This window comes from Mirounga leonina, unplaced genomic scaffold (genome assembly GCF_011800145.1).
Source record: "Mirounga leonina isolate KUSES-001 unplaced genomic scaffold, KU_Mleo_1.0 Mir_154, whole genome shotgun sequence".
In the NCBI taxonomy this organism is placed as follows: Eukaryota; Metazoa; Chordata; class Mammalia; order Carnivora; family Phocidae; genus Mirounga; species Mirounga leonina.
In genome coordinates this window covers 43918030-43932528 of record NW_023270389.1, presented here as the reverse complement: position 1 = coordinate 43932528, position 14499 = coordinate 43918030, and the positions used below count along the sequence as shown (strand labels likewise).

The window sequence follows — 14499 nt, the reverse complement described above, 5'->3', positions numbered from 1 at the left end:
CAGGGAGCCCGATGCGGGACTCAATCCAGGGACTCCAGGATCATGACCTGAGCCGAAGGCAGTCGCTTAACCAACTGAGCCACCCAGGTGCCCAAGTGTCTGACTCTTGATCTCAGCTCAGGTCTTGATCTCAGGGTCATGAGTTCAAGCCCTGCACTGGGCTCCACGCTGGGCAGGGAGCCTACTTAAAACAAAACAAACAACAACAACAACAACAACAAACCCCAAAAAACTACAAAGATTGTTAGGAGAGATTGTGATGCTCCAAGAACAACAGGCCAATGTGGTCAGAGTACAGAGGAGTTGAGTAGAAGGCAATGAGGTCATGAAGGAAGATGTGTCCAGATCAAGCAGAGCCTTGCAGCCACAGCAAAAAATTCAGATTTTATTTTAAGAGTAATGGGATAACATGTGGGGTGGGGCGGGGGGAGTGGCATGATGTGATGTATGCATTTAGAAAGATTACTCAGTCTGTGGTGTGGACATCTGAGTATAGGAGGAGCAGTTCCTCTCTCTTGGTGAGAGAAGATGGTGGTTGGGATGCAAGATGTAGCAGGGAGGTGATGAGAAGCAGATGGAGTTAGGATATATTTTGTTGGTAGAGCCAACAGGACTTACAGAGACCTGGATGCAGCCAACAAAGGAAAGGAAGGAATCCAGATGACACCAGGATTTGGGCCTGGAATACCCTTTAATGAAATAGGAAAATATTTGGGGAGGGAAGTTTTGGTCATGTAAGCTTACGATATTTTTAAAACATCTCAGTGAAGAAGTTAAGAGATATTTGGATATGAGTCTGGAGTTCAGGGTCGATACTCCAGCTGGAGACAGACATTTGAAAGTCATCAGCATTAAAAGGACATTTGAAGTCATGGAACAGTGCGAACCTGTTTAGTAAAAGATCATAGAAAGAGAAGAGGGGAGGGAACAGGAGAGATCCCTGGGGGAGACAAACAGCCAAGAAGCTAAAAGGAAAAATTGAGAAGTGTCTCAGGAAGGAGCCAGCTGTGGCTGAGAAGTCCAGTAACATGAGGATAGGGAATTTAACATTGGTTCTGTCAAGATAAAGATCTGTGATGACCTTGATAAGAGCTACTACGGTGCAATAATGGGGACACAAGCCCACTGGAGTAGGCCAAAGGACAATGAGGAGTTGAGAAAGTGGAAGCTTGTTGAGATGGCGATAGAGAAATAAGATGGTGGCCGAAAGGGAATGAGAGATCAAAGGAGAAGTTGTTCTGTGTTGTTTTTTAGCATATTCATATACCAACAAGATTTTAGCATATTCATATACTAACAAGAAGGATTCAGTGTATAAGGAGAACCAGATGATGTAGAAGAGAAGAAGGCAGTTGTGAGGCTGAAGTCCTTGAGAAAACAAGAGGCGTTGTAATCTAAGACAGTATTGGAGAAGTTGTCCAAGGTGGGAACAGAGAGGCTTCTTCCACCCTAGCAGATGGGAAGAAAGAATGTGTAGGTACAGATGCAGCTGGGTTTGTGGACTTGAGGTGGAAGGAAAAGGCAGGTCTACTTTGACTATTTTTTTTATGAGGTATGTAGTCCATCAGCTTGAGAGAGATGCTGGAGGTGTCAGGAAAAGAGGACAAGGCATAAAACAGATAGCTCGGAGAGTGGGAAAGTAAATTTACTATGGAAGCATAGCTGCATCATTTGGCAGTGTCGAGTGCCAATGTGACATCTGTGGTTGTAATTTTAAAGTGATTCAGTCAACACAATTGTGTGAATTTCTCTTGCAGTATTCTTGGGGCTGAGTAAGTGGATAATCAAGTTTAAGCAGGATTGGGATTTTACCAAGCAAGATCAGTGGAAGCAGATCAAGAGTCTTTACAAGGGGTGGTTAGAGTGCTAGCCCAAGAAATCTAGGTTGGATACCGATGGACATGAGTACATGAAAGAGGTGATGGAGGCAGACATGGTAGTGGGTCACTGAAAGAATGATTGTTAGTACAGGACCTAGCAGCCCCGTTGTCAGGTGGATCACCATGCGGATGCTAAAGTTTGAAGAATGATGGCAGGAACAACGAGATTGTGAGCCAAAGGCTGTCATCATCAGTGGCTGAGGGGGGCATGGCTAGGGGGCAGAGGGTGCTAACATACACTTCAAAGAAGCTGGGGGTTTTGAGGGATGAAAGGGAAACAGTTTGGGAATGAATTGGAAGAGATAAGAAAAATCAGCTTCTACTCTGACGGGTGAAGGAGAAGCAGTGTCCTCCAAGGAAAGCCAAATTTTAGTTAAAATAAAAAGGTAAAGAGACATTCAGAGAAAGTAAGAGACTAAAAATGTCAAAGAGTTGATGAATTACAGACTGGAGTTTCAGAGAGCAGAGTGAGGAGCTGAGGTGGGGTGGGAGACGGGGTGTAGCACCAGCTAAGGTGCACAGGAAGCACTCTGCCCATCATTCTACATGTATCTACTCACTTCATATGTTAGGAGCTGTACAGAAAATTTGGGAATGTGCTTCCTGTACAGAAAATTGGGGGATGAATGACAGGAGGCTAGATCTTGTCAAGGTGAAAGAAGTCAATGGGTTATATAAAAGGCATGAGGGGATTGGTCTTGCAAGTCAGAGCATGAGGTGATGGGAGATCTCACGTGCCCTTCTCGGTAACAACATTCTGGAACCATAGAATGTCATGTAAAGATTATTAAGATTATTGGACATGAAGTCGGAAGGTCTAATAATATTACCAATCACTCACTATTGGATCTTGGCACCAATTATTCCCTATTTGACCTTGGGCAAGTCTACATCTGGGTGAGTCTCAATTTCTTCATCTATAAAAACAACCAAAAGATAAATGAAGACAAATGATGTCATGAATATGAAAGCACTTAACAAATTGCAAAGTGTTGAGTGTGACTGTTGTGGTCAAGACCAGTGCTGTGCTTGAAGAAGAAGATTATTTTGACAATAGTGTGCATAACGAGTTAGAATGCAGCAAGACCAAGTGCATGAGAGTTTGGAAAATATTAAAACAGCCCAAGCATGGGTGCACCTGGGTGGCTCTGTTGGTTAAGCATCCGACTCTTTTTTTTTTTTTTTTTGAAGATGTTATTTATTTATTTGACAGAGAGAGACATAGCAAGAGAGGGAACACAAACAGGGGGAGTAGGAGAGGGAGAAGCAGGCTTCCCCGCAGAGCAGGGAGCCCAATGTGGGGCTCGATCCCAGGACCCTGGGATCACGACCTGAGCTGAAGGCAGACGCTTAACGACTGAGCCACCCAGGCGCCCCCAAGCATCCGACTCTTGATTTTGGCTCAGGTCATGATCTCAGGGTCGTGAGATTGAGCCCAGCATTGGGCTCCGTGCTGAATGTGGAGCCTGCTTAAGATTCTCGCCCGAGAGTATCCTCTGCCCCTCCCCACCAGCCCATGCCCTCTCTCTCTCTTAAATAAATTAATTAATTAATAAAATTTAAAAAAACCCAGCCCAGTCATGGTGAGTGAGGATCTGAGCTAGGGTGGTGGCTACAGCAATCCAAGAAGTTCAGGACAACCTCAGGATTATGATTAAATGATTATGATTTAGTTAGAATTTGGTACAAGCATGATCTCTCAAATATTTTGGGGGGCATGACTGAGCTGGCGCATTGGTACACTGCTGGATAATGTGTGCTCCAGTGTAGACTACAGAAAAAGCAACAAGTGGTGGTCACCCAGGAGCAACGACTTAGCTAACTGAGCTTCTGTGAATTCAGCCCAGTTGCCAAGACCAACTTGATGCCAATGGCTCCAAGGACCACCTTTGGGGGCAGGCTGAGTGGGGGTAAAAGGTTCAGGAGTCAGACTTAGGTTCAAGTACCGGCTCTATCAGCTCTGTGACCTTGGGCAAGTTGTTGAAGCCTTTGTTTCTTTATCTGTAAAAATAGGGACTCTCATACTTATCCCATGGTACATGTCATGAAAATTAAATAACTGTGATTATATATGTCAAGAGTGTAGCCCAGAGTTCAGTGGATAATAAGATCTCTATCATAGTAGTTGTGATTATTATTCCTAGGTCTTGAAACTATCCAGTAGCCAGTAAAACATATTGTCTCAATTGGTGTGGCACAGTGAGGGGCTATGTCTAGGGAGGGATTCAATGAGGGACTGATAAATTATGAACGATGGAGTCAGAAATGACCTCAACCAAAGCTGGGATATACCTGACCTTCAACTCTGATGAAGCAAAGACACATCCCTTCTCCTTGCACAGTAAATTTCTTAGGTCTAACTTGTATCATTCCCTGTCTTTCCCAGTGACTTTGCTCTGTCTTCAGGGACAAAACCCAGACATATTTCTCATATTTTTGCTCAATGGTGGCTTTCAGAAGCCAGCCATTTGTGGCTTGTGGGGGACACTTGTCCTGTGATTGCAATGACTGCCCCTGTTTGATGGAAGCAAAATGGCTAAAAGCAGTCTCTTTGGCTGAAATGTTAAAGCCACGCAGGCCATGTGAGTGCCAAACAGAGACCAACAGCGTGAAAAGAGGAACTCAAAATATAACCCCCTCCCAACTCCAAGACCCAAGGAGGCAGAGCCAGACAGCTCCTCAAACAACATTATGAGCAAAAAGGAGTTTGTATGCTAAGTTTCTTTCTCTCAAAAGCCTAACTCTGTACATGGTGGCTCTTCCATCAATATTTGTTGATTTAAAAAAAAAAATTAATGAGGAGTGGGGTGGAGCAGAAAGGAACAAAATATTCTGGGCTTCTAATGGAAACAGAAACACATGCACTGTGTATTCACAGAAATGTGACCATAGGGGTTAGGCTTGAATGAATGAGACCAACTCTTGTGTTTGGCTTAGGAAACCTGTCTCACGACCTTCTAGAACTTCACATCATTCAATCATAAGTGAAACTGGATGTCATGGTTTCTCTTTAATATCCCAGGGAAGAGTAAGTTAAACAAATAATACTCTTTGGGCAGTATCTCAGTCAGAAGGATGAAGAGGTTATGCTGGGATATCAAATAGTGACAAAATCTCGCTGGCTTCCTACAGCAATGGCATTATTTCTTGCAATTCAAAGTCCGCAGTGGTCCTGGCCTCCTTCTGGGCAGCTGTCCTCCCGATACTGGCACATCATTCTAGGCTGCTTCAGACATGCGGCTTCTCCATTATCAACATCCACTGTGACCGTTGTGGTGGGCAAGGGTGGGAATGGAAGGAGGGCTTGGAGAGCTGAGAAGTAGCAGTTCACAAGGCCATGACCAACTTCAAGGCTGAGGAAGTGATTCCTCTCATCTGCCTGGACTGGAGGAGATGGGTAATGCTGAATAGTGGTGATGGCCACCACCGACAGATCCTCAAACCACCCAAGTTACCAGCTCTCACTGTGTTTTCTTTGTATGACCCCTTTAAGGAAAACCAAATGAATACTTTGGATTTACAATTCCAAAAATCTTCAAGACCTTTCCAGATTCTCCACTCAGCATTGCTTCCGACCTTTCAAATGTATAGTTTGTAAAGAAAACTTTTTTTCGAGTATGAAATAAATGAATCTTTTATTACTTAAGATGCAGTGTGCCTCCCATCTGGAAATTTACCTGTTAGCCCTGTACCAAGTTTTGGGATGTGGGCTGGCCCTCAAAAGCAAGTTCCTGTTAAAATAAAGGACGTTTTGCATACCTGTAGCTAAACCTGCCTGAATGGGATAAAAATAGTCCCAGACTAGTCCCCTTTAAAATATACAGAGAAAGCATTATTTAGGAGAAGTCTGGCCTACTTTTGAGGTCTTTCATTATGAGCCACAGTAAGTAATAGCTTAAAAGTTACTGAGTTTTTACTATGTCAATTTACTGGTGGTGAGTGCTTTGCATGCAGGTCTCATTTAAATTTCACAACACCCCAAGAGATACACTTTTATTATCCTGATTTTTCACATGAAGAGACAGGCTTGGAGGGTCACTTAACTCTTCCAGACCTTCCCAGACCAAGGTTTGGACCCAGATCATCTGACTTCAGAGCCTTCACTCTTAACCGTCATCCTAGACTGACTCTCATCTCCTCTGAAAATAAGTCTTAAGGGAAATGGAGTGAATATTGCAGTCTGCGTATGAACAAGCATTCTGGAAGCCCTGGCCATCAGGGTTCTTGTGTATCCACTCAGTCCTGGAGAACTGCTGAGCAGTTATCCCCTGCCCCGGACATCCAGACTGTGTTCCTAGACACCAGGTGTGTGGATGGAATTCTGTTCCCTGAGCCTTTCACTAACAAAGCACTCTGTGTGTTTCTTGTGTCTTCCAGTTGATGGTCCTCCAATGGAACCCTCCCAGTTTGTTTCAGCTGTCCCTAAATATCCAGACAAGATGGGATTTGATGAGGTAGGAAAGGTGCCCATGTGTGCACGTGCACACATGTGCATTATTGTGGCATGCTTACATGTTTATTTTGGAGTGTGAGCCTGATCTTACATCGGAGAGTCAGCAAAACTGGCTTGGCTGCTGAAAAGGCACCGAGGTCTTGGGAAAACAACCCAATTTGTGTCATGTCTCAGCTTTCTTATCTTAAAAAAGGAGCATTTGGGGTGCCTGGCCGGCTCAGTCAGTGGAGCATGCGACTCTTGGACTCGGGGTCGTGAATTCAAGCCTCATGTTGGGTGTGGAGCCTATTTAAAAAAATAAATAAAAATAAAAGATAAAAAAAACGAGAATCACATGTACCTGAAACTAATGTAATATTGTATGTCAACTATATTCAAATAAATAATTTTTTTAAAAAGGTAAAAGGTAAAAACAAATTAATCATTGGGTTAGAAAGAAGTTAGTATTTAATCATGAGTGAATTTTATGTTTTTCTAGGAGCAGATACTGCTGTATTTTGTAAACCTTTCTATAAAGATTCAAGGGTAAAGAGGATAATGTTTTAAGTATTAGAGGACCTTAACTTTATTCTGAGTGGCTAGAAACCATTCTGGAACAGTCTGTGCTTTATTTTCTCTGTGCTGTTCTTCCACGGAGAAAGGTTGAGGGCAGGGTTGAGAGGAAAAAGAAAAAGAGAAAAAAAAAGAAACCTGTTGTAAAATTCTGCCTTTCAGTGGGTAAGAACTTCATAATAGCACTCTGAGGGCCATATTTAATATAAGGTTTTGATTGCATGAAGAAGGAAGCAAGAATATAAAGAGATACCTCTCTTGGTAATATACACAACAGCTACTTGGGAGTGGCCGAAGTGTGACTCCAAGTCATTGAATCCTTTGCGGGTCCCTTATGTCATGTAGCTGCTGATCAGGATTCAAGACTTTGGTGATCTAAAGAGTAGGACAGTGCCTCAGGAATCCACACACTGAGATAGAACTTTTCCATGGATTCTGGGCTTGTTATAGGCCAGGCTTTGCGCTGTGTGCTCTTGCCATTGCTCCAGTGAAAGAAAAAGCCTTGCTTATCATTCTGTGCTGGGTCACACATGTCCCCAGGTACAGCCATCTAAAAGCTCCTGGGATGGGCATTGGTATTTCTTTTATAAAATTGATATGAATCTGGGCTTCAGGAATGGGAAAGAATATTTTATGAATATTAAATAGAAAGAGTTAGCAGCTATGATGTTGTTTCCACAGAGGGCAGAATGAGAAGAGATGATTTTAATGTGGAAGAGAGGAATTAGAATAAAGTGCAAATAATTTTTAAAAACAACTGGGGCTGCAGAAAAGTTTGGTCCACACCACACACTGTCCCAGCTTCCACATCTTACTAGAGCTGTCCTTCCCTGCAACTCTCATCAGCCTTCAGTTCTCCAGGTGAAAGAACACAAGTGTCTTCACATAGACTCATTTTTCTAGTTAAACACATTCCTATGGGGACCAAGCCGAAGGAAATCAAATGGGGCAAAACCAGGATCTTCTAGCTCTGGCCTTCCATTTGGATGGGGGTGTAAGGACTGGGTCACCCTAGAAGTCTTTGGAAAATGCCAACTCTAGGAGGTGATACAGGTGCAGGAAATAATTAACCTGGGCTCTAGAAGAGAGATAAGATGGTGGAAAAAGGGATTTTCACAGGCCTTTCTCATTCTCCCAGAACTCCATGACCTTGTTGGTAGTGTCTGGGTTGTGTTTGGCTCTGTGGCTCTTTCTCTGTTTACTATTCACTAAGTATGAGCAAGCCGTCTGAGTTTTTCCTTCATGGCTACAATTTTTACTGCACTTGTCCTGGCAGAAGCTGGGACTGAATTATTATTTACAAAAGTCTTCCCAGACTAGAGGTCTCTGGTTTGAGGGGACTATTTGTTGTATTTCTGTTCATCTGGGAGGGGGGGTTGTTTGGGTTTGTTTTTGTTCTCCTGGAGTGACCTTGGGCAGCTCCATGTACACACAGGAGGAAATGCCCCTTCCTTTCCATATCTTTTAAAATTGTGGGATGAAACATGGCCCATCACACTGTGATCCTAAACAGGAAGAACGTGAAATGTAAAAGAACACAACCCATTAAGTTATGAAGTCCCAAGTAACAAGGCAAATAGAGTCACCACAGAATTATGTTTTTTTAAAAAAATACTCAGGTTATCAAGAGAAGTAATGAAATCATGATGCACTGAATTCACTTTGCCTTAAATTAAGTGGATAATTTCTTTCAAGAGGACATCTTGTTTTCCCATCAGTTTCTTTGCTCAGAGCTTTACACATGGATAGAAGTGAGGATATTTTGGAAGGAAGGGTTGAAATTTTAGTGTAGGTTTTGATTCAGTAAAACATAGAACATAGTGACGATTACATTCAGAATGACTATGTGAACCAAAGCTTCATCTCTAGTAAAGTCTGAACGCCAGGCTGGTTACAAGACATAGTTTCTTCTTTATTCTAGGCATGACATAAAGCAAGCTTTATCTAAACCACATATCATAGGCATTTTAATCTGTGTTGTACTTGCAAGATGAAGTTGTTCAACGCCCCCTTTAATGAACAAGCGAACTGGACCCTGAAGCATTCAGTGTCTTCCTCAAAGTCATCTGGTGGTTAAGTCAAGATGAAGCCAACATCATTCAACTTATTCCTATGGGTTTCTCCTTTTCCATGCTACGTGTCATCAATATTTCTTGCTGGCAGCTGAAGTCTCATACTTTAGAGGACTAATTTAATGTTCAGAGCGAGTTTGTTACTACTTGTAGCAAAAGGACCTTGGGAATACACATATTTACCTGTAATAGCGTTCATGAGTCTTGAGGTATTTCTGTGGCTCCTTAAATCTGAGAGTAATCAGGACTGTCTCACTCTCCATAACTCCCTGCCATGGCTTCATGATATGTATGTGTTTAGGGCAGCCATCAGGAATGTAGGGGCTAAGATGAGGGGCTAAAGATGGACCCAACCCCCTTGGGAAGGAATCTGGATGCATATTCTTGGGGACTTCATGGACTAGTATGTTGTGGAAATGATGCTTTTCCATTTCTCCCTTCCATCAAAGGGCTGCCTCCAAGGGTAGGGCCCCTTCTCTTTACTTCTTTCAGAGAAATTCCCTTGTCTCTAGGGGAGTTGAACAATTCTGGCCAAGAAGCTCTTAACATTGAGACCTTGATAATTCTGTTTGGAACCTTTGGAAATGCAAGGAATGTGTTAAGACTAGATTTTTCTCATTCCTTGAATGACTTGAAATTTATTAGAGTGGATATGAACTTTAAGAATAGCTAATATTTAGAACCCATGAGATAGGACCAGTATCACCCCAGTTTTACAGATGAGGAAACTGAGGCACGGGAACTGGGCCAAGGCACTTAATAAATAACAGTCAGGATATAGACTTACATCGGCTGACAAATCTAACACACTTGCCCAATTGCCTCCTACCTCGGAGTCTTCTATTTGGGGTTTAATTCACACTTGGCCTCCTGAAGAGTAATTTTTTTGAACTTTCCTATCTCAAGAACACGGCAAACCTGTCCACCAACAAGCATCAGAGAAACAAAGAGAGGGTGAAGTCACTGCAGATGGTTCAGTTTCGAAAGTCATTCTGTTTGATTTAATATGATTTGACTTGATATGAAATACAAACAGATCTTCACCACGGTTTTCCCTATTTTCTTCCACTCCTTATTCTAATTAAAACTTTGGTCCTTACATTTACTTAACTTTTCAAGCAGCCTAAAGTAAGACTTGAATGATCTGTGTTTCTTTTCCTTTTTTCTTTCTGTGTTAGATTTTCATGATCAACCTCAAGCGCAGAAAGGACAGGCGGGACCGGATGTTACGCACCCTGTACGAGCAAGAGATTGAGGTCAAGATTGTCGAGGCTGTGGATGGAAAGTGGGTTGGGTTTTTCTCTTGAATCCTTGCAGATATGGCTGGAGTGGGGAGGTGCCCTCTCTGACAGAGGGTTAATGCTCAGCAGGAGGAATCTAGAGTCATTAGAAGATAGACACATTGTTATAATGGCCACATGCAGCCTACTTTGGGAAAAGCTTTATGAATGATAGCAGCATTTAAATTAATTTCACCATGTAGAGTAGGCCTGAAATCCACTCAACATCCAGGGAACTCTGGCCTTCATTATGCTGAAGGCTCACAGTGGAAGTGATTTTCCCCCTTCTCTGGGGGTTTTTGCAATGGTTGTGGTGGTTTCCAGCTTTCCAAAGTGTATTGGAAGGAATGCATTTAGAGTTGCATTTAGAGACTGATTTAGAGCAAAGTGGCCAAACTTGGGCCACCTGAGGAGAATAAATGAGGAAAAATGCATAACGATCTGTATATCCTGTTGTGTGAGATCTTACCATAGCCTGCCTGGGCTGATCACCTTTCCCAAGAATATGGCAGGAAAGTCCCACAGGGAACTTCGTTGAATTCCTTCAAGAGTTTTGCTGTAGCTGTTGTTTATTATTTTGCTTTCCTTTGCCCTTTTATCTGACACTTTATTTCAAGGCGTAGATTTTTGTAAAACCTGCAGTTCCGTGTTTTTTCTTAGTTTGGAATGTGAACGGCTCTAAGGAGTATGGCTAGAAGCTATTGTGAAGCTTCTTATGACTTTCAGAGAATTTAATCAGAGTTTCTCAGAATGTGGCCTGGACACCCATGTCAGGTCTCCAAGGTTAAGAGGGAGCAGCTTCCTGAGTCCCAGCCCAGGGCTGCTGAATCAGGACCTGGGAATCTGAACTTAAGCCTCAAAGTGATTCTTAGGTAAGGTTGCCACATAAAATATAGGACACTCAGTTAAATTCATCCCAAACATTGCATGGGCTTACACTAAGAAATTATTCATCGTTTATATGAAATTTAAATTTGACTGGATGGTCAAATTTAAAAGTAAAGTAAATTTGACATGGATGGTCCATGTTTTACTTGCTAAATCTGGCAACATTTTCTTTGGTGCATGAGAGTTTGGGAACCACTGCTTCAAATACCTAAGAGCCCAAATTTTATTTATAGGCCACATGGACCAGGGGAAACTAGTTGAATTGTAAGAGTTCTTTATTTGTTCCTCATACAAGTCTCTTGTCAGATATACAATTTGCAAATATTTTCTCCTATGTGTTGTCTTTTCAATTCATAATGGCATCCATTGCAAAACAAGTTTTTTATTTTGATGAAGGCCAATATACATTTTTGTTGTTGCTTCCGCTTTGGGTGTTATATCTAATAATCCATTGCCAAGTCCAAAGTCACCAAAACTTACTTCTATCTTTTCTTCTAAGAGTTTTATAGTTCTACCTCATAGAGATCTCTTCACACTCAATTTTTGCTCCATTTTGAGTTTATATTTTATATGGTGTGAGATAGGGATTCAGATTCCTTCTTTTGCACATAGTTTGGGTCTCTTAGCACCATTTGTTAAAAAGACTATTCTTCCCCCCCCCATTAAATTGTCGTCACCCTTGTCAAAATCAATTGACTATAAATGTAAGGGTTGATTTCTAGACTCTCAGTTGGATTCCACTGATGTATTATGTCAATCCTTATGTCAATACCACACTATCATTTGACTGTACCTTTATATGTAAGAAAGTCTAAGTCCTTTAACTTTCTTATTCTTTTTCAAGATGGTTTAGGCTATTCTAGGTCCCTTGCATTTCCATATGAATTTTAGCATCAGCTTTTCATTTTACACAAAGAAAAGATAGCTGGGATTTTTATAAGAATTGCATTGAATCTGTGGCTCAGCTGGGGGGATCATTTCTATCATAATAACTTGAAGTCTTCTGGTTCATGATCATGAGATATCTTTCCATTTATTTAGATCTTTAATTCTTTGATTTTTTGTAGCTTTTAGTATGTAGAAGTCTTGTGTTTCTTTTGTTAAATTTATTCCTAAGTATTTTACTCTTTTTGATGTTATGGTAAATGAAGTTGTTTCTCTAATTTCATTTTTAGATTGCTTACTTCTAAGTATATAGAAATAGAATTGATTTTTACATATTGATCTTATATTCTGCATCCTTGCTGAACTCATTTATTAGTTCTAACACAGTGTGTGTTTGTGTGTGTGTGTGTGTGTGTGTATTCCTCCTCAGGATTTTTTATATTCAAGACTATGTCATCTGCAAATGTAGATAGTGTTACTTCCTCTTTTCTAATCTGAATATCATTTATTTATTTTGTTTGCCTAATTTCCCTGGTTAGATCCTCAAGTAAATGTTGAATAGAAATAGTGTGGACATCCTTGTCTTGCTTCTGATATTAGGGGAAGCATTCAATCTTTCACCATTAAGTATGATATTAGTGTGTGGAGGGTTTTCATAGTTGGTCTTTACTGAATAGAAGTTCCCTTTTATTCCTATTTAATTGAGTGCTTTTATTGTGAAAGGGTGTTGGTGTCTTTGTCAGTTTGGGTTGCTATAATAAATTACCATAGACTAGTGGCTTAAAAATAAACATTTATTTCTCATAGTTCTGGAGGCTGAGAAGTCCAAGAGCAGGGTGCCAGTGTGGTTGGATTCTGGTGAGAGGTCCCTTTTATGGTTTGTAGATGCTATTTTCATGCTGTTCCCTTACATAGCCAAGAGCAGAGAGAGAAGAAGCACCCTCTCCCATGTCTTTTTTTGTAAAGGCACTAATCTCATTTATGAGAGTTTCACCCTCATGACTTGGGGCCCTACCTCCTAATACCATCAACTTAGGAACTTGGGATGAATATAAACATTCAATCCATATATAGTTGGATTTTGTCAAATGTTTTTCCTGTGCCTATTGAGATGATTGTGTAGTCATGTGATCTTTTGTCTATTGATATGCTGTATTATATTGATTGATTTTCACATGTTAAACCAATCTTACAATCCTGAATAAATCCCATTTGATCATGGTGTATAATCATTTTGATATGTTGCTGAATTTTGTTTGCTAGTATTTTCTTGAGAATTTGGGGTCTATATTTATAAAGGATATTGGCCTATAGTTTTCTTCTGATGTCTTTTTCCAGGATAATACTAGCTTCATTGCATGAGCTGGGAAATGTTCCTACCGTCTTCTGTTTTTTGGAAAAGTTTGTGAAAGATTGGTGTTAATTCTTTAAATGCTTGGCAAAATTCCCCAAAGAAGCTAACTGATTATGGATCTTTCTTTGTGGGAAATTTTACTACTAACTCGACTGCTTTACTTGTTATAGGTGTATTCAGAATGTTTATTCCTTTTTGAGTCATTGATTTGTAATTTTCTAACAATTCATTAATCTTTTCCTAGGTTATCTAAGTTGTTGGCATACTATTGTTCATAGTATTATCTTATAATCCTTTATATTTCCCTAAGGTCAATAAGTGTTCGCCCACTCTTTCATTCCTTCTTTTTTTTTTAATAGTTTGAGTCTACTTTTTTTTTTCTTGATCAGCTTAGCTAAAGGTTTATCAATTTTGTTGATCTTTTCAAAGAACCAGCTTTTGGTTTTGTTGATTTTTTTCTATCGTTTGTCTATTCTCTATTTCACTTATTTCCACTCTAGTCCTAATTTTTTCCTTCTGCTTGCTTTGGGTTTACTTTGCCTTTCTTTTTCTAATTTCTTAAAGTGGAAGATCAGATTATTCATTTGAGGTATTCTTTTTTAATATAGGCATTTATGGCTATTACTAACCCTCCCAAGTACTACACTAAGTGCATCCTATAAGTTTTGGTATGCCTTGTTTTCATTTTCATTCATCTCAAACTATTGTCTCATTTCCCTTGTGATTTCTTCTTTGACCCATTAGCTATTTGGGAGTGTGTTGTTTAATTTCACATGTTTGTGAATTTTCCAAATTTCCTATTGTTATTGATTTTTAATTAATTCCATTGTGGTCAGAGAACATGCCTTATATGATTACTGAGGCTTAATTTATTATCTATATGGTTTTTATGGTTTAACACAAGGTTTTTCTTAGAGAATGTTGCATGTGAACTCGAGAAGAATGTGTATTTTGCTGCTGTTGGGTGTCATGTTCTATAGATATGTCAGGTCTAGTTGGTTTGTGGTGTTGTTCAAGTCTTCTGTTTCTTTGTTGTTCTTCTGCCTTGTTGTTCTACCCATTATTGATAGTGTCTTATTAAAGTCTCCCAGTATTATTGCTAAATAGTATCTTTCTTTTCAATTTCTCAGTTTTT

At 40.4% G+C, this 14499-nt stretch overlaps 1 protein-coding gene across 3 annotated transcripts in view; it reads left to right on the top strand.

Moving 5' to 3' along the window:
• The window catches only part of COLGALT2 (collagen beta(1-O)galactosyltransferase 2), a 103567-nt gene that overhangs the window by 78816 nt on the left and 10252 nt on the right, over positions 1-14499 (top strand). For all 3 annotated transcript variants that reach the window (XM_035010635.1, XM_035010637.1, XM_035010636.1), the window contains exons 7-8: positions 6258-6334; positions 10136-10242. In XM_035010635.1, the coding sequence (XP_034866526.1) occupies positions 6258-6334; positions 10136-10242 (184 nt within the window). The remainder of the gene's footprint in view (positions 1-6257; positions 6335-10135; positions 10243-14499) is intronic.